Source organism: Taudactylus pleione, unplaced genomic scaffold, assembly GCF_031769625.1.
Source record: "Taudactylus pleione unplaced genomic scaffold, aTauple2 ptg000800l, whole genome shotgun sequence".
Lineage (NCBI taxonomy): Eukaryota > Metazoa > Chordata > Amphibia > Anura > Myobatrachidae > Taudactylus > Taudactylus pleione.
Genome location: NW_028285202.1, coordinates 1152390 through 1173241, shown reverse-complemented (window position 1 = coordinate 1173241; position 20852 = coordinate 1152390). Strand labels below are relative to the sequence as shown.

The 20852-nt window shown below is 48.5% G+C and overlaps 1 protein-coding gene across 2 annotated transcripts in view; it reads right to left on the bottom strand.

Moving 5' to 3' along the window:
• LOC148474915 (NACHT, LRR and PYD domains-containing protein 12-like) overlaps window positions 1-20852 on the bottom strand; it is a 62783-nt gene that overhangs the window by 23454 nt on the left and 18477 nt on the right. For both annotated transcript variants that reach the window (XM_088457983.1, XM_088457982.1), the window contains exons 2-5: window positions 12459-12662; window positions 8173-8224; window positions 5878-6168; window positions 397-435 (exon numbers count right to left, since the gene is read on the bottom strand). In XM_088457983.1, coding sequence (XP_088314109.1) covers window positions 397-435; window positions 5878-6168; window positions 8173-8194 — 352 coding nt within the window. In that variant the 5' untranslated portion in view covers window positions 8195-8224; window positions 12459-12662. The remainder of the gene's footprint in view (window positions 1-396; window positions 436-5877; window positions 6169-8172; window positions 8225-12458; window positions 12663-20852) is intronic.

Sequence of the window (20852 nt, the reverse complement as noted above, 5' to 3'; positions counted from 1 at the left end):
CACATAGGTTGGTAAATCTAGATAAGGGGAAGTAATAGGAGAAATGGGACATCCCGATCACTGTTCTGTAAACCACATAAGCACTTTGTGTCATACATGATCTGCGAGGGGATAACTAATGACTCTTATAATACCTGTAGTATATGGACAGAATACATGGAACATGTTATAGTATGTGGCTTGCCTTAGACCTGAACTTGGTCTGCAGGTGTGGATGGTGCACAGAGGCATAGTGTCCGTCCCATAGTAATGAGACTTCCTGGAGTGTGTATGGAACCTTGAGTAGTCCCTCCCACTGTCAGATCTACCTCCTCTCACTGGGCAAAGACCCTTTTTCCTAATAATATAGATTTTAGCTTTCCTTGTTCAAGTATTTAAGGAGAACATTTTACTGACCTTGAAGTCTTATATTTGGAGTCATCTTCTGTGATTTAACTGAAAAATGACAAAAGCAGGAAAATAATATATTAGGTATAGAAGATAACCGTTACCCCCGTTTAAGTAATAATAATGGTATTAGAAGTCACTGAGCAGGATAAGGGACCGTGTAAAAGTGAGGAGGTAGCAGGTGGTCAGTACTGTACAAAACACAGAGGTGATTCATAATATTCTTATGTACTACATTAGAAATATACTTGTTCCTTATAATTGTTCAAGTGATGACATCACTAATCACCAAATATGTAAATGATCACTCATTGTTTATGCAGTTACCAAAGGCATTGATACGTGGGATAACCAACTCCCTACTGTAAAATATCCGGATATTAGAAGTCTTTGAGGAGTTTTGTGACAATATATGTAAGCACAAGGATATATATATATATATATATATATATATATATATTAGTATAAAGTATTAAGCAGTGCGTATAGTAATGTGGTCCTTGTACTATGTTTATAAGAAACACTTCTGTACATTATATTAGCATTTTCAAACATATCAGTCATGTTACCTCCTCTCATATCAAAAACTGTAAACTAGGTTTCCTTGTCTCTGATTAATACACCTTATGAATACAACTCCCCCCTCTTTAATTACAAAACATAGTGTTTATATAGGTGTCACCAAGCCCTGTACAAAGGAAACAGTTTAGGATGGGGGGTGGAAACTGGAGTACCCAGAGGAAGCCAAAACTAAAATGGGGAGTAAATACAAACTCCACACAGATAGGGACCTGGTAAAGATTCAAACTCATGATCGCATCACAGTGATGCAGCAAGGTTACCCACCATGCTGCCCCGCTTACATACAAAATAAATAACCAGCACCTTTGTATGGACTACAATGGATTGTCTTGTGTGTGATTTTTCCTCCTGCAGTCAGTATAAGAGGAAGCGCACAGTGATTGTCCTGTGTATGACATTACTTCCTGCAGTCAGTATAAGAGGAAGTGCACAGTGATTGTCCTGTGTGTGACATCTCCTGCAGTCAGTATAAGAGGAAGTGCACAGTGATTGTCCTGTGTGTGACTTCTCCTGCAGTCAGTTTAAGAGGAAGCACACAGTGATTATCCTGTGTGTGACATCTCCTGCAGTCAGTATAAGAGGAAGTGCACAGTGATTGTCCTGTGTGTGACATGTCCTGCAGTCAGTATAAGAGGAAGTGCACAGTGATTGTCCTGTGTGTGACATGCCCTGCAGTCAGTATAAGAGGAAGTGCACAGTGATTGTCCTGTGTGTGACATCTCCTGCAGTCAGTATAAGAGGAAGTGCACAGTTATTGTCCTGTGTGTGACATCTCCTGCAGTCAGTATAAGAGGAAGTGCACAGTGATTGTCCTGTGTGTGACATCTCCTGCAGTCAGTATAAGAGGAAGTGCACAGTGATTGTCCTGTGTGTGACATCTCCTGCAGTCAGTATAAGAGGAAGCGCACAGTGATTGTCCTGTGTGTGACATCTCCTGCAGTCAGTATAAGAGGAAGCGCACAGTGATTGTCCTGTGTATGACATTACTTCCTGCAGTCAGTATAAGAGGAAGTGCACAGTGATTGTCCTGTGTGTGACATCTCCTGCAGTCAGTATAAGAGGAAGTGCACAGTGATTGTCCTGTGTGTGACTTCTCCTGCAGTCAGTATAAGAGGAAGCACACAGTGATTATCCTGTGTGTGACATCTCCTGCAGTCAGTATAAGAGGAAGTGCACAGTGATTGTCCTGTGTGTGACATGTCCTGCAGTCAGTATAAGAGGAAGTGCACAGTGATTGTCCTGTGTGTGACATGCCCTGCAGTCAGTATGAGAGGAAGTGCACAGTGATTGTCCTGTGTGTGACATCTCCTGCAGTCAGTATAAGAGGAAGTGCACAGTTATTGTCCTGTGTGTGACATCTCCTGCAGTCAGTATAAGAGGAAGTGCACAGTGATTGTCCTGTGTGTGACATCTCCTGCAGTCAGTATAAGAGGAAGTGCACAGTGATTGTCCTGTGTGTGATGTTTCCTCCTGCAGTCAGTATAAGAGGAAGTGCACAGTGATTGTCCTGTGTGTGACATGTCCTGCAGTCAGTATAAGAGGAAGCGCACAGTGATTGTCCTGTGTGTGACATCTCCTGCAGTCAGTATAAGAGGAAGCGCACAGTGATTGTCCTGTGTGTGACATCTCCTGCAGTCAGTATAAGAGGAAGTGCACAGTGATTGTCCTGTGTGTGACATCTCCTGCAGTCAGTATAAGAGGAAGTGCACAGTGATTGTCCTGTGTGTGACTTCTCCTGCAGTCAGTATAAGAGGAAGTGCACAGTGATTGTCCTGTGTGTGACATCTCCTGCAGTCAGTATAAGAGGAAGTGCTCAGTGATTGTCCTGTGTGTGACATCTCCTGCAGTCAGTATAAGAGGAAGTGCACAGTGATTGTCCTGTGTGTGACATCTCCTGCAGTCAGTATAAGAGGAAGCGCACAGTGATTGTCCTGTGTATGACATTACTTCCTGCAGTCAGTATAAGAGGAAGTGCACAGTGATTGTCATGTGTGTGACATCTCCTGCAGTCAGTATAAGAGGAAGCGCACAGTGATTGTCCTGTGTGTGACTTCTCCTGCAGTCAGTATAAGAGGAAGCACACAGTGATTGTCCTGTGTGTGACATCTCCTGCAGTCAGTATAAGAGGAAGTGCACAGTGATTGTCCTGTGTGTGACATGTCCTGCAGTCAGTATAAGAGGAAGTGCACAGTGATTGTCCTGTGTGTGACATCTCCTGCAGTCAGTATAAGAGGAAGTGCACAGTGATTGTCCTGTGTGTGACATCTCCTGCAGTCAGTATAAGAGGAAGTGCACAGTGATTGTCCTGTGTGTGACTTCTCCTGCAGTCAGTATAAGAGGAAGCGCACAGTGATTGTCCTGTGTGTGACATCTCCTGCAGTCAGTATAAGAGGAAGCGCACAGTGATTGTCCTGTGTGTGATATCTCCTGCAGTCAGTATAAGAGGAAGTGCACAGTGATTGTCCTGTGTGTGATGTTTCCTCCTGCAGTCAGTATAAGAGGAAGTGCACAGTGATTGTCCTGTGTGTGATGTTTCCTCCTGCAGTCAGTATAAGAGGAAGTGCACAGTGATTGTCCTGTGTGTGATGTTTCCTCCTGCAGTCAGTATAAGAGGAAGTGCACAGTGATTGTCCTGTGTGTGACATGTCCTGCAGTCAGTATAAGAGGAAGTGCACAGTGATTGTCCTGTGTGTGACATCTCCTGCAGTCAGTATAAGAGGAAGCGCACAGTGATTGTCCTGTGTGTGACATCTCCTGCAGTCAGTATAAGAGGAAGTGCACAGTGATTGTCCTGTGTGTGATGTTTCCTCCTGCAGTCAGTATCAGAGGAAGTGCACAGTGATTGTCCTGTGTGTGATGTTTCCTCCTGCAGTCAGTATAAGAGGAAGTGCACAGTGATTGTCCTGTGTGTGACATGTCCTGCAGTCAGTATAAGAGGAAGTGCACAGTGATTGTCCTGTGTGTGACATCTCCTGCAGTCAGTATAAGAGAAAGTGCACAGTGATTGTCCTGTGTGTGACATCTCCTGCAGTCAGTATAAGAGGAAGTGCACAGTGATTGTCCTGTGTGTGACATCTCCTGCAGTCAGTATAAGAGGAAGTGCACAGTGATTGTCCTGTGTGTGATATCTCCTGCAGTCAGTATAAGAGGAAGTGCACAGTGATTGTCCTGTGTGTGATGTTTCCTCCTGCAGTCAGTATAAGAGGAAGTGCATAGTGATTGTCCTGTGTGTGATGTTTCCTCCTGCAGTCAGTATAAGAGGAAGTGCACAGTGATTGTCCTGTGTGTGACATGTCCTGCAGTCAGTATAAGAGGAAGTGCACAGTGATTGTCCTGTGTGTGACATCTCCTGCAGTCAGTATAAGAGGAAGCGCACAGTGATTGTCCTGTGTGTGACATCTCCTGCAGTCAATATAAGAGGAAGTGCACAGTGATTGTCCTGTGTGTGATGTTTCCTCCTGCAGTCAGTATAAGAGGAAGTGCACAGTGATTGTCCTGTGTGTGATGTTTCCTCCTGCAGTCAGTATAAGAGGAAGTGCACAGTGATTGTCCTGTGTGTGACATGTCCTGCAGTCAGTATAAGAGGAAGTGCACAGTGATTGTCCTGTGTGTGACATCTCCTGCAGTCAGTATAAGAGGAAGTGCACAGTGATTGTCCTGTGTGTGACATCTCCTGCAGTCAGTATAAGAGGAAGTGCACAGTGATTGTCCTGTGTGTGACATCTCCTGCAGTCAGTATAAGAGGAAGTGCACAGTGATTGTCCTGTGTGTGACTTCTCCTGCAGTCAGTATAAGAGGAAGTGCACAGTGATTGTCCTGTGTGTGACATCTCCTGCAGTCAGTATAAGAGGAAGTGCACAGTGATTGTCCTGTGTGTGACATCTCCTGCAGTCAGTATAAGAGGAAGTGCACAGTGATTGTCCTGTGTGTGATGTTTCCTCCTGCAGTCAGTATAAGAGGAAGTGCACAGTGATTGTCCTGTGTGTGACATGTCCTGCAGTCAGTATAAGAGGAAGTGCACAGTGATTGTCCTGTGTGTGACATCTCCTGCAGTCAGTATAAGAGGAAGTGCACAGTGATTGTCCTGTGTGTGACATCTCCTGCAGTCAGTATAAGAGGAAGTGCACAGTGATTGTCCTGTGTGTGACATCTCCTGCAGTCAGTATAAGAGGAAGTGCACAGTGATTATCCTGTGTGTGACTTCTCCTGCAGTCAGTATAAGAGGAAGTGCACAGTGATTATCCTGTGTGTGACTTCTCCTGCAGTCAGTATAAGAGGAAGTGCACAGTGATTGTCCTGTGTGTGACATCTCCTGCAGTCAGTATAAGAGGAAGTGCATAGTGATTGTCCTGTGTGTGACATTACTTCCTGCAGTCATTTTAAGAGGAAGGGCGCAGTGATTGTTCTGTGTGTGATGTCTCCTGCAGTCAGTATAAGAGGAAGTGCATAGTGATTGTCCTGTGTGTGACATTACTTCCTGCAGTCATTTTAAGAGGAAGGGCGCAGTGATTGTTCTGTGTGTGATGTCTCCTCCTGCAGTCAGTATAAGGGGAAGCGCACAGTGATTGTCCTGTGTGTGACATTTTCTCCTGCAGTCAGTATAAGTGATTTCCTGTTTTTGATGATTCCTTCTGCAGTCAGTATAATAGGAAGAGCACAGTTAGTCCTGTGTGTGACATCTACTACTAATGTCATTATAAGAGGAAGAGCACAGTGATTGTCCTTTGAGTGAGTTCTTCCTGCAATGCAGCTGCAGTTTGTGCACAAACACCACCTTGATTATCAGACTCCCACCATTGACCAAAGCACTTGTGATTCCATAGATGCTATTACTCTTATGTAAAGAACGAGAGACAAATCACATGGGAGAATCATCCTACTTTACCCCCACACCTTACTGGAACTTACCATTGCGTATCATGTTGCATTGGAGATCCTCTGCAGGTCCCATAAAACTGATCCCTCTGAGGACCTGTACGGCCACCTCCAGAGCGGTTTCCTCTCCATAAGCATCAATGAGGAGGTTTTTTGTGATAACACTGTCTGCCCCTTCCAAGCGCCCACGTGGGACGGCACGTCGGCCTTCATATGAGAAGTCAGACAACTTGTCCTTAAATCGTTTGAAGTCTTTTCGCTCCAGATCCTCCAGAGCCTCATAGAGAACATCTCCAGGTGTCCGGCTCATCTCAGACCGAGACCCTGAAGAGAACAGAATAATGTTCTATAATGGTTACATATATAGAATTCCTTCACAACCTTCGGATGATTTTAGTTAACTAGGCTGTAAACACCCTCTTGCAACCTATGCTAAGTCAATCACTTTCCCTTCCAGGCTTATGTACATCAGTGATTTCTAGACTTGTCCTTATTTTATCAGGCTGAGGTGTCTATTTGTGTTGCCACCGGATACAAAACACAACAATCAATGGGTGAATAGCTCTTTACTGACCCACTGTAGAGTATAACTAGGAATGGGTAATGCTAGAAAACATGTTGGTGTAAGACATTCCAGACATAGAGCCTGTGTATAATTACATTGATTATTAACAGTAACAGCTGCAATGTTGCTTGGCCAGAGTAAGTTAATTATGGGATGTCGTCGTATTGTTACCACTTACAATGTAGACACCATAGTTGTAATGTGGACATTAAACATTTTGGAATCTGCAGAATGCCGACATGGTCACAATGTGAAATGCCGAAATTCTGCACAGACCGGGGAGGGTTCTTGTTGTTAAGCACAGGGAGAGGGTTAGTGTTTGAGCACAGGGAAAGGGTTATGGTTTGGGGACTAGGGGAAGGGTAAGGGTTGGGTACTAAGGGTAGGGTTATGGTTTGATGGACTACGGGGAGGGTTATGGTTTGGGGCACTAGGGGGAGGGTTATGGTTAGGCTGTGGCGGTGGAGGGTTAGGGTTTGGGCACCAGGGCAGTGTTTCCCAACCTCAGTCTTCAAGGCACACTAACAGTCCAGGTTTTAGTGATATCCATTCTTGAGCACAGATGGTTACATCAAAACAACTGAGGTTCTAACAGACACTTGTGCTAAAGTATTGCTATCCTTAAAATCTGAACTGTTATTGTGCCTTGAGGACCGTGGTTGGGAACCCCTGCTCTAGGGGGAGGGTCTGTGTTTAGGCACGAGGGGAAGGGTTATCATTGGGCACTAGGGGGAGGTTTATGGTTTGGGTACTAGGGGCAGGGTTATCGTTGAGTACTAGGGGGAGGGTCACGGTTTGGGCACTAGGGGGAGGATTAGAGTTAGGCTGAGGCAGTTGAGGGTTAGAGTTAGATACTAGGGGGAATGTTAGGTTTTGGGCACGGGGGTTGGGCTGCAGCAGCAGCAGAGGGATAGGGTTAAACAGCAGCAGAGGGATAGGGTTAAACAGTGGAGAAAGGTTAGGGTTTAGGGGAGGGTTAGGTTGTGGCAGTGGAGGGTTAGGGTTTGGGTACTAGGGTTAGGGTTAGGCTGCAGCAGCGGAGGGGTAGGGTTAGACACAGGGGGAAGGTTAGGGTTTGGGCACTAGAGGGAGGGATAGGTTTAGGCACTAGGGGGAGGGTTAGGTTTAGGTTGCGGCAGAGGAGGATTACAGTTAGACACTAGGAGGAGGGTTAGAGTTGGACACTGGGGGAGGGTTTTGGTTATGCTTTGGGATGGTAGGTTAGGGTTAAGGATTAGGATTAGTCATAAATACCACAAGAAGTGCTGCAGGAACCACCGGAAGTCATCAGGATGTCACTGCCAGGGCCGGAAGACACAGCTGAAGCCATCAGACTCGTCGTACCAGATAGGCCACCACTGGACCACCAGCAATGTTTTGTTGACATTCTAATCATGTTGACATTTCATCCGTGTCAACATGGTGCATGTCGACATGGTGCGTGTCGACATTCCAAATATATCGACATTACAACCACGTCTGCATTATTACAGTAAGAATTTATAATGTTTGCTGGGTTGTATTATAAAATAACGGAACAGTGATGTGTCTCTCAGAAGTGGGAATAACGTCTTCTACTGAAGAATCCCAAAGAAAGCCTCAGCCTGATGCAGTCAATAAAACCACAGATGTAACCACCGGCCACCCGAGCATGAAAGGACTAATAAAGGGTTAATTAGTGCTTGTGTACTAATGTAGGTTATGGCTTCAATCATTACTGAGATTACTAATAAAAGATAATTATTATACAAACTGTCGCTTACTTTTCAAGGAGGAACCGGCCATGATCCTGGGGACAATCAGGCTCTACGTGTCCTAGAAGAAAATAAAATGCAGATTATTCACTATAAACCTGAGCTATTATTTCCAATTCGCTGACACTCTTCAATGACCTTCTCCATAGACCAGTCATCCCACGAAAGGATGAGGACGTCAGCGTTTTTAGAAGTGGAGATGTTGCAAATAGCAACCAATCAGATTCTAGCTATTATCTTCTGGAAGGTGCTAGTTAAATGTTAAGTAGAATCTGATTGGTTGTGAAAAAGTTAATCTTATATATTTATATAACCAACTCTGAGTCACAGCAAAACAGTCAGTCTTCATATTAGGTTAAATCCAAAATGGCTTCTGGCCAGAAGCTGAATGAATAGAAACAATCAGTTGTGCTTCCATTACACTCCGTTTATTCTTGGATTAGTTGCAACATTTTATACCACTCACAATTACCATAAAATTAGTATACAGACAAAGAAACTAGCACTGCACATGCGTCAGATTTCGGCTTATCAATTTCAAATGAACATATATTAATAACATTAAACATAATCTATTGTCACTAGATGGCAGTATTATACCGAGTAAAAATATCTTTGTCTCAGCATGTAAAGCGTTAACATTTTTTCATAAGGGTATGCAAGAGCTTCATAACGATACATAGTATAAACTATAAGGGGTAAATTTACTAAGAAGGGAGTTCTATTAAGAAGTGATGTTGCCCATAGCAACCAATCAGATTCCAGGTATTATCTTCTAGAAGGTGCTAGATAAATGAGAAGTAGAATCTGATTGGTTGCTATGAGTAACATCACTTCTTAAATAGAACCCCCATCTTAGTAAATTTACCCCTAACTGTGAATACAATGGGTTTTTGTGTTCTCTCTTATACATCTTATCTCCTTGCAATACTTTCACATGTCCACATTACTCTTTAAAGGACAAGCTCCCAGCTAACATCGCTCTATGGGCCTGATTCAGACCCAGTTGCGAGCGCTGTGCACTCGCAACCGGGTCGATGGCGGCCCAGAGCGCATGCGCACGACGGAGCCGGCTCTGTCGTGCGCATGCGCGAGACCCGGATAGCGACGGGCAATCCATTGCTCCGGGTCTCGCACCAAATCGATGTTGAGTGACAGCACGCCCCCTTTGGTGGGCGGGCCGGGGGGGGGTGGCTGCCAAAAACAGAGGTGTCCCCATGAGAACGCCTACCGTTTGGGGCCGGCCCCACTGACATCACAAGTGATGTCAGTGGAGAGATTCCGGCTCTGTTAGAGCTGAAACCTCTCTGGGGCTTGCGGCAACAAGACCCTACCACAAGGGTCCTACCACAATGGTCGCGATGGTGAAGACCATCGCGACCATCATCACGGCCGCTCGCTATAGCTGTGGGTGGTCAACCACAGCTATGCGAGCGGCCAGGAGGCCGTTCTTAAAAAAAAAAAAAAAAAAGACCGGCTCTGAATCAGGGCCTATGAGCAATGCCTGCGTATTTTGTTCAAATTGAACACACATAAAAACAAAATGGCGTTTCAAACGCCATCTTGTTTCCTGCCTTTATCAGCTGCTATGGGCAACATCTCCACTTCTAAGACCTTGGAGAGAGACAAAGTTGAGAAGTTACACCCAACCAGCTTCTAACTGTCATTTCATAGACTGTGCTCAGGGGCGTATCTATAATGGGTGCAGGCTGTGCAGGGCACACGGGCCTCTGGGTCCAGGGGGGCCCCGCACTGCACACCCTGCACCCATAATATTACTTACCTCTCCGCAGTCCCACGTCGGAGCGGGGGTCCAGCACTGTAAAAACTACTGGAAAATGGCCGCTGTGGCCATTTTCCCCCGGTGACCGGCGCATACTCTATAGACTCTGGGTGCACTCTAGTGCCCAGAGTCTATAACTCCGGTGCTGGCCGCGCACAGCTCAATACTCTGCTGGCCGCCAGATAGAGAGGAGGGGGCCCATGTCGGAGACTGTACACGGGCCCCCTCCTCTCTAGAAACGCCCCTGACTGTGCTAGATAAATTCAGGTTAGAAACTGACTGGTTGTTTTGGGCAACTTCTCCACTTCATCTCTCTCCAAGCCTTGGTACATCTCCCCCATTGAGGCAGTGTGTGGGACTGTGGAAATGCAATGGACTAAGGGCTTGAGTCACTACTATCATTGTGATCGCAGACTGACATAAAGACGCCCACTTCTCCTTACTCACATCCGTATACCTGACCAACATAGTGAAACAATCGGTAACATCGAGTAACATCGGGAAGTTATGGAAGCCCAGACCTTTCTCAGGAATTGCTTACTTTTGCGCACGCAATGACACCTTAGGCGGCATCTGGTATCGCAGTGGATAATTTATGCATGCCTCTGCAATGGCGCTGAATCGCACTGGCACGCCTGCGTTCGCCCAACCACCCCCCGTCGCCACTCACAAACGGCACCTCCTGTCAATCATTCTGCTATGGGCCGGCATAGCCTCTGTGATCGCAGACCCATGGCAGTACGCAACAATCGACCGATTGCGTGCGTATAAGCAACTGCGATCCTGGATGAATCAGACCCTAAGCCCAGCCAGGGTAACTCAGATAAAGCTGCTCCCGTATCTTGCTCGTTCGCTAGCGAAATGGGCGCCACTGTGACGCAGTTCTCCACAACTGACCGGTTCCGTTTTTCCATACGTTAGTTTTCATTTATTTTTCCAACATTTACATAAATAAAGTCTATTTATATAGTAGGAATAAATATAGTCCTTGCCCCTAGCATATAAAGGCTCTCATCTCCAGCAAAGAATGGGTTACAGCATGTCCCTGCAAATTGTCACAGCTCAGGGCTTTTAGCTTCCTCCTTGTCAGAGTTATGTACCAAGGTCACAAGTCACAAGTATATAACATTGTATATAGATTCACTACGCCACCCCTTATTTATAGGAATATATTATCATTTACTGCTGATCAGCCTTATCCGCTGATCAGTCACATTCATTAGTATCGTTACGTTAAACAGGAGGTCCATATATTTTTATCCAGCGTATTACTAACATTAGGGGCCTATGGACCTCACTCAGACCCGCTCGCTAGATGCTTTGCTCACTCCCAGCGTATGCATAAGGGGCACTACTGGGGGCCTGCATAAGGGGGATCACTCCTGGGGGCACTGTATAAAGGGCACTGTATATGGGGGATCACTACTGGGGGCCTGCATAAGGGGCACTACTGGGGGCCTGCATAAGGGGGATCACTCCTGGGGGCACTGTATAAAGGGCACTGTATATGGGGGATCACTACTGGGGGCCTGCATAAGGGGCACTACTGGGGGCCTGCATAAGGGGGATCACTCCTGGGGCACTGTATAAAGGGCACTGTATATGGGGGATCACTACTGGGGGGCTGCATATGGGGGATCACTACTGGGGGCACTGTATAAGGGGAACTAGCAAGGCAGGCGATCGCACGGCAAGGCATTAGCACGCAGTGGCGTAACTAGGGTATTTGGAGCTCAGGGCAAATTTGAAAAAGGAGCCCCCCCTATGTGCGAGCGCTGGGAAAATGGGCGTGGTCACAAGGGGCGTGGCTACTTAAAATGGGGCGTGTCAGCATGACACACCCCTTTCTTGTCACTGGGAACATTTCTTTCAGTTTGCACCTTAATGCAGTACCCCTTATACAGACCCCTTATGCAGTGCCCCTAGTAGTGGTCCCCCTTATGCAGGCCCCCAGTAGTACCCTTTATATAGTACTCCCAGTATACAATGCCCCCAGTAGTGGTCCCTCTTATGCATGCCCCCAGTAGTGCCTCTTATGCAGGCCCCCAGTAGTGCCTCTTATGCATGCCCCCATTAGTGTGACACCCCGAAATTAGGGGATCCTACTACTGTGTAGAAAAACTTGCCAGTAACTTAGTCATAAATGTCTTTAAGTTGTATATGTATATAAAAATTTATTTTATTAGGGAGAGTATTTTAAAATGCAAATGTTGGCAGCTTAAGCTGGGGTGAACTACCCCCGTAGTGGTGAAGGTATGGTGCCGTCCGGGCAGGGTGACCCTGTGCAACTTGGGGTCCCATGAGGCCAGGATTAGTCCAAGGGACTGTAAGTAGGGGGGAAAACACCCCTGTTGGATGTCGGGAAGATGTAAAGGTACCGCACGGGACAAAGGGCCCGTTGGAGTGGACCGCGAGGAGAGGGAGAGGCTATAAAAGGCCCTGGACACGGGACTATTGCGCAGTTGTTGCAGAGCGCTGAGAGCAGAGGGAGACGCGGCTGCGCTAAATGTACCTGTGAACGTTGTAGGGCAGCAACCGGCGGTCCGAGGGTCGAGAATACTCTAGCGGCATTCCGGGGATATCTTGGCGGAAGGAGGAGACGGCTGAAGGCAAACGGAAGTCCTGTCAGGTGGAGGCGCGGCCGAGGCGGAGACTTGGAGGCGGTCATCCACGGGAGGCGGAGCTAACCCGGGTCCTCTGGAGGCTGTCCGGGACCCTGCTGACACGCAGAGAGAGGAGTCGAGGTTAACACAGCGGGGGTAAGAGGCTTGCCTGCATACACACCCCTGCAATCAGTATCCACTCACAGTTATCCCACAGCTAGCAGGCAGCTCACGACCCTTGTGCTTATGATCCTGCCACAGCCCCCCCCTCAGACATCAGTGCAGGAGAGTTTATTGACACCATATTAAAGTGCCTACAGCCTGGAACTTATTAACTAACTACGGCTGGGACGAGCATAAGATTTGGCAGTTAGACTTTAGTAAAAGAGAGCCCCATAAGGAGCGGAAGAGACTTTGTATATTAACCCCTAATAAAAGCTGACCCTTGTGCGGATCTACAGTAGAAGTTCCTTGATACAAAATACAATGGGCTCTATTTATTAACATTATTTTTACTAAAATAAAGTGAAAAAGGGTGTTTTCACACCCTTTTCACATTATTTTAGTTTCACCTGTAGTTACTATAGGGCAATTGGAGTAGAATTAGTAAAATTCTACTCCAACCCTTAAGTATCACTTATTTTTAGTAAAGCAGATCGCATTTCCCATAATTGTAATGGGAAATGTGATCCGACCACAGTTACTAAAAATAAATTGTAAAAAAATACCGGGGGAAGCCCTGTGATAATAACGCCACCTGGAGGTGGCGTTATCCAGGGTCTCCCCCGGTTACCGGACTCCTGCTCTGCTCTAACGGGAAGAGCAGAGGCGGGAGCCGGTACCAGTAATCAGCTGTGTGGTCTAAGCAGACCGCAAGCTGATTGCTGTAAAAAAAAGAGAAAAAAAAATGAAACATTTTTTTTTTACTTACCTGAATCCAGGGACCGGTGATCGGGCCTCCGGTGATGGCTCCTCTCCGGTCAGCTGGTCTCCCACAGTGCACTGGGGCCCGGTCATCAGATGATCGGGCCCCAGTGCAGTATGGGAGATCACCTGATCGGGAAGCCCGGAGAAGATCACCGGAGGCCCGGAGGATGCAGGTAAGTGTAATGAAGGGAGGGGGGGTCGCGGGGTGGGGGTGGGGGGGTCACAGGGGTCCGCAATAGCGGGGGGCGGGGCTTAGCACCAGGGGCGGGGCTTAGCGCCGGTGGGGGGCAGCAGCGACGGTGGGTCGGTGCATGCACGGGCTCTTAGTCGCGGTATTTTTTCCGAAAATACAGCGACTAGAGTGCGGATGGGATCCGCAGGGACAGAGCTTTATCGCAAGCTCTGTCCCTGCAAGGGATTTATAGTAATTCCCTGTGATATTGTCTGAATTCGCAATGCGAATTCACTCGGTAATATCACACTACAATCCGCATTCAATATGCGGATTGTAGTAAATAGAACCCAATAGGAGGAGCATAGCCAGCTACAGACAAATACAGTAATCTGTGCATAGTAACAAGCTTGCAGTCCCCTTGACATTATTAGCGATTTTCCCTTAGAACTGCTTGTATTGTAAAGACAGTAACTTTGTCTCGGTGCCTGACAGCCGGCCAGGTTTTAAGAAGGGAAATTAATAGCAAATAGGAACAGCTCAGCATTACCTTCAGTCCAAATGGAATTATTTCTGCTAAAGCAGACTAAGGACAAGGGGCCTGATTCAGAGCCGTTCGCTATTTGCGGTCGTTCGTTCAAAAACAAGGGGTGGCTATGCAAATGATCCCTTTGCAAATTGCAGTCTGTTCACACCTCTAAGTCTGAACGAGCGAGCAAAACATACGCTCTTTTATTTGATAAAAACGCCCCCTGGCCGCTCGCACCATATGTCATGTCCGCTATTTATTAGATTAATCGAGTACATCGTACAGCTTATGAACTGCTCGCTATTCTTGTGGTTGGTTTTTTCAACCGCTATTTTGCGAGCAGTTCTGAGTTAAAAAAAACCAAGTGACGTGGTCAATGACGCTGCTGTATTAATTATGCACACCCAATAAACGCCCGCTTTGACCTTTAAGCACGCCTGCGATCGGATCTCCACTCCCCGTTTTCAAGCACCTTCCCCTGTTACCACCCACAGACGCCTCATTCTGTCACTCAAAATAGCAGGCCCTCGCTATATTGCGTACAAACGATTTTCGGCCGCACTGACTGGTTCGCGCATGCGTACTAAAAACCGTACGCATGCGCAGATGTGCGAACATCGCTCGGAACGAGCGTACTGCCGATAGCGAATGGCTCTGAATGAGGGCCAAAGTTTCCAACCAATATATGGAATGGGACTGCAGTATATCTATGTGTACATACATAAAAAAAAATATTGGGGGACCCCTATTTGGGAAAAAACTTGGGGGTACCACACGTATAAACAACAACAATTACATTTACAATGTCAATACACCCCAAACGAAACAATGAGACTAGTTTTTATTAAACAGGAACTTAGGACCTCATTCAGAGTCGGTCGTTGCGGCCGCACGGTCGTAAGGGAAAAGGGGCCGGATATGCAAATTATGCACTCGCAAGTTGCGTCGTTAAGATGGGATCATTAGCTGGACGACCAAGGGGAGTATGCGGCCGTAAGACTAAAACGACCGTGCGGCCGCAACGACCAACTCTGAATGAGGTCCTAAGTTCCTGTTTAATAAAAACTAGTCTCATTGTTTCGTTTGGGGTGTATTGACATTGTAAATGTAATTGTTGTTGTTTATACGTGTGGTACCCCCAAGTTTTTTCCCAAATAGGGGTCCCCCAATATTTTTTTTTATGTATGTACACATAGATATACTGCAGTCCCATTCCATATAATAGGCAGGTATAGTGAACTATGGCCCTCATTCAGAGCCGTTCGCTATTTGCGGTCGTTCGTTTAAAAACAAGGGGTGGCTATTCAAATGATCCGTACGCACATTGCAGTCTGTTCACACCTCTAAGTCTGAACGAACGAGCAAAACATACGCTCGTTTATTTGTTAAAAACACCCCCTGGCCGCACGCATCCTACGTCATGTCCGCTATTTATTAGATTAATCGAGTACATCGACCAGCGTATGAACTGCTCGCTATTCTTGTGGTTGGTGTTTGCTACCACAAATTTGCGAGCAGTTCTGGCTATAAAATAACCCAGTGACGTGGTCAATGACGCTGCTGTTTTAAATATACACACCCATAAAACGCCCGTTTTGACCTTTAAGCACGCCTGCGTTCGGATCTCCACTCCCCATTTTCAAGCACCTTCCCCTGTTACCACCCACATACGCCTCATTCTGTCACTCAAAATAGCAGGCACTCGCTATATAGCGTACAAAGGATTTTCGGCCGCACTGACTGGTTCGCGCATGCGTACTAAAAAGCGTACGCATGTGCAGATGTGCAAACATCGCTCGGAACGAGCGTACTGCCGCTAACGAGCGGCTCTGAATGAGGGCCTATGACTGACCTTGCTCTCCCTGAACCCCACTGAGCATGTGCAGACAGGGAGGTAGAAAGTGCCCCTTGGTCAGCGACCCATTTTAGGAGGGAAAATCCTGCCCCATTGATTGGTAGCCTGGGTGTCCAGGCAGAGATCCCTGTAGGCGGCCTGTTGCTGAGTCCCCTCTGTCCACTCATAGATGCCAGACCGACAGGGAGGAGAGTGAGGGAAAGTTTATATAATACCTTTCTCAGGGCTGTCAGTGCTGAGTCTGGGGAGAATTCCTGTAGAAAGAGTCAGGGAGGATTTGTCTGTGGAGTGTCCCAGGATCTGTACAAATAGGGGAGCAGTAACCCCTCTCATTTACTCTAGATTACAAATACTGCACCTGGTATGCTGTCTGTAATGAGTTGCTGTGGAGTGTCCCAGGATCTGTACAAATAGGGGTGCAGTAACCCCTCTCATTTACCCTAGATTACAAATACTGCACCTGGTATGCTGTCTGTAATGAGTTGCTGTGGAGTGCCCTTGGAGCTGTAAACATAAGGATGCTATAACTTTAATGTTGCCCTGGATTACAATTACCAGACTTCACATTAGCCCGGAAGGCTGCCTATCCAATCTGCCAGGGGAGGTGCTCTGATGCTGGATGTGAGTCCCTGGAGGAAGCTTGCCTGGGGATTTGCATAGAGCACCCTGCTTTGGAAGAAGCCCCTCTGAATAAAGGACTGCCTCCCTAAGTGCCTGTTATCAGGAGGCGCTGCATGTGGAAGTCTGCGCATGCTGGGAGAGGAGAAGAGCTGCCTGGGAAGGAGGTCTCATCGCTCCATAGTCGCGGATGAAGCCCCAGCTGAGGAAAAGGTCCCGCCAGTGACGAAAACCCTGCTGGCACCCGCACGGGCAGAAGAAAAGACAGCCCCAGAGGAAGAGTGCCTCAGGACCCCTCCTGCTGCTGTGTGTGTTTGCTGGACAGAGCCCCTGTGTAAAGGGATTTTGCACCTGTTGGTCCTTGTAAGATACCTGCCGGAGGCCTGTAGCTGGGAGCTCCGGTGCGGTGCTGGGCATCCCTGAGTTGCCCTGGACATCGGAGGAGGCTGAACAGCCACTGCCAGGGGTGAGATCATACCAGAACCTCCCTATACTCTGTCCCTCCACAGCTCCTATCTTCCCTCCATTAAGGCCCTGCCCCTCTGTACACCTATCCTATCTGGGTCTATTGTATTATCCTTTACCTTGTGGCTAACCATGATTAGGCTGGGAGACTAGGTTTCGTGTAAATGCTGGGACCGGGGGTTAGTCTCCCACACAACTGGGTGTAGAAAGGAGTAATAGTGTTTTAAATTAGGTAAAGTGTGTGTGTAGTGATGAAATAGGGGGGAAGTAAAAGATAGGTCACCCCCTCTTTCCCCAAGAGTTGCATTGGTGGTCATTGTGTCTGCAAAAGGGGGAATTCAGGCTTGCCTCTCTGTCACGGTGTGTCCTATCTGAACACCGGGAAATCGGCCACCGAAGCAATCCGAACACACCTGAACCTGGTGCTAGTGGTGCAGCACTGTACAAACCAGTCAGTACATCACATACAATTGTAATTGAACTTGTACTGCTCACAGCAAAGATGCGATGTGAACTGTTATAGTTTCTTGCTCCAATAAAATATCCAATACTTTCCTTTCAAACCGATACATACTTACCTCTTCACCTCTCTGTGTAAAGAAAGAATCTACAACCCCATTCATACCAAGCAGGTACCCAGTTCAGGGTTTTACAGTAGTGGTCCCCCTTATGCAGACCTCGATTAGTTCTCCTTATACAGGCCCCCAGTAATGATCCCCCATATGCAGTGCCCCTTACACAGTTCCCCCTGTAGTAGTCCCCTTATGCAGCCCGCCATTAGTTCCTCTTATACAGTGCCCCCAGTAGTGATCCCCCATATGCAGCCCCCCAGTAGTGATCCCCCATATACAGTGCCCTTTATACAGTGCCCCCAGGAGTGATACACCTTATGCAGGCCCCCAATAGTTATCCCCTCTATGCGGTACCCCCTGTAGTGGATCTCCCTTTTCAGTGCCCCAGTAGTGGTCCACCCTGTGCAGTGCCCCCAGTAGTAAGCCCCTTATATAGTGCCCCCCCAATGCAGTGCCCCCAGTAGTAAGCCCCTTATATAGTGCCCCAGTAGTGGTCCCCCCCAATGCAGTGCCCCCAGTAGTATCCCCTCCAGTAGTAGTCTCCAGTAGTGGTCCCCCCAATGCAGTGCCCCCAGTAGTAAGCCCCTTATATAGTGCCCCAGTAGTGCCCCCCCCAATGCAGTGCCCCCAGTAGTAAGCCCCTTATATAGTGCCCCAGTAGTGGTCCCCCCCCAAAGCATTGCCCCCAGTAGTATCCCCCCCAGTAGTAGTCCCCAGTAGTGGTCCCCCCCAATGCAGTGCCCCCAGCAGTATCCCCCCCTGTAGTAGTCCCCAGTAGTAGTCCCCCCCCAATGCAATGCCCCCAGCAGTATCCCCCCTGTAGTAGTCCCCCCCAATGCAGTGCCCCCAGCAGTATCCCCCCTGTAGTAGTCCCCAGTAGTGGTCCCCCCCAATGCAGTGCCCCCAGCAGTATCCCCCCCTGTAGTAGTCCCCAGTAGTAGTCCCCCCCAATGCAATGCCCCCAGCAGTATCCCCCCCTGTAGTAGTCCCCAGTAGTAGTCCCCCCCAATGCAAAGCCCCCAGCAGTATCCCCCCCTGTAGTAGTCCCCAGTAGTAGTCCCACCCCAATGCAATGCCCCCAGCAGTATCCCCCCCTGTAGTAGTCCCCAGTAGTGGTCCCTCCCAATGCAGTGCCCCCCGCAGTATCCCCCCCTGTAGTAGTCCCCCCCCAATGCAATGCCCCCAGCAGTATACCCCCTGTAGTAGTCCCCAGTAGTGGTCCCCCCAATGCAGTGCCCCCAGCAGTATCCCCCCATGTTGTAGTCCCCAGTAGTGGTCCCCCCCAATGCAGTGCCCCCAGCAGTATCCCCCCCTGTAGTAGTCCCCAGTAGTAGTGCCCCCTCAATGCAATGCCCCCAGCAGTATCCCCCCCTGTAGTAGTCCCCCCCAATGCAATGCCCCCAGCAGTATCCCCCCCCTGTAGTAGTCCCCCCAATGCAATACCCCCAGCAGTATCCCCCCTGTAGTAGTCCCCCCCAATGCAATACCCCCAGCAGTATCCCCCCCTGTAGTAGTCCCCCCAATGTAGTGCCCCCAGTTACTAGTAGTATCCCCCCCACCTCCCGCTCCCAATAAATACACACAGAAATGAAACAATAAATAAATAAAAATTCTTACCTGAATCCACGCTCCCGTCACCGCCGTCATCCGCACGTCAGTCCTCCTGGGCTGGCGCGCTCTGCATTATGGGAGAGACGTCATGATGTCATGACGTCTCTCCCATTACCCACTGCAGGAGCCGGAAGGGAGCCGAATCTTGCAGTGGGCGCTGCGGCTGCAGCAGTCAATGAGGGTCTGTCTGACTTCATTGGCTGCTGATTCACACACACATCGCTGCCGCTCGGCGGTGATGTGTGTGTCAGCACAGCCTGAGCCCGCCCACCTGCCACCCTCCTCCTGGCGCTATTGGGCAAGCACTCAGGGGGAGGGAACGGGCTCAGCTGTGCAGCACAGGACCGGCGCTGGGAAGCCTAGCGCCGGTCCTGTGTAAATGTGTAGTGCTGACCGCACTCGCAGCGGTCGGCGCTACACTGGCAAACTAGGGCGGGCCGGACCGTGGCCGGCGGCGCCCCCCCCGTGTCATCGGTCCCACCGCTCCCATGGCATGCACCCTGCTCGCCCTGCCCTAGTTACGCCACTGTTAGCACGCCCACTATGTCTTGGCGTGCGTTCACTTTGTGTATGGAGACGCCCACCAACCATTCTTAATACGCCCACTTGCGCACGTCAACTCCTGGAAGTGCATGAAAGCATTGGTGCATCGGGCACCATCGGATGCGATCGCAGCGCTTGAGGTTGACTATACCCTTCCGTAAGCACTGCGATCACTTCAGTGTGAAATTAAACCAGGTGACGAGTACAATGACGCTGCCTGTTAATTATGCACGCCTCTGAAAATGGCGTTGAAATACTCAGACACGCCTGCGTTCACACCTCCACTCCCCCATTTATAGTGGCCTGCCCCTGTTACCACCCACAAACGGCCTCTCCTGTCACTCATTCACCAGGGCTGTCTATGCTGGGCGAGCGAGCGCTTCCCAATCTTTCGCAGTGATTCACGCACGCGCTTTGCGAAACATACGCATGCGCAGATTGCAAATATCGGCCAGCTACGAGCGATCGCATCCTAGCGAGCGGGTCTGAATCAGCTCCTGTGTATTAACGATCACAGCAGTGCAGAGATTATGATCAGTCCGGATAACAGCAGACTTTTTAATTCTTAGCAAAAATATCCCCTCTATGTACTAAATGAACCGTGCATAGACAGTGGTAGCGAGAACTTAGGGCCTGATTCCGCATGGAAACGCAGCCACGGATTCGCACGCACCCGATGTTTCTTACCTGCGCATGTGCACGAACCTTTCATTGCGATCGGGAAGCGTCCACACTTAGGGCCTGGTTCAGACCCAGACGCTATTTGCAGCCGCTCGCTGACTAAAAGGGGCCGTCTATTTAAATCATGTGCTCGCATTGCGTTGCGTAAAGCCGCCCACTAAGTAATAGCGAGCGGCCGCACTGTGCGCTCGCACCTGTATAAAGACGCCCCTTTGCCACTCGCAACACACGTCATCTCCGGCAGTTGTAGGATTAATCGGAAACACCGTGAGCCATCGGAGCTGCTCGCAGTGCTTGTGGTAGCTTTTTCCCACCACAACATTGCGAGCA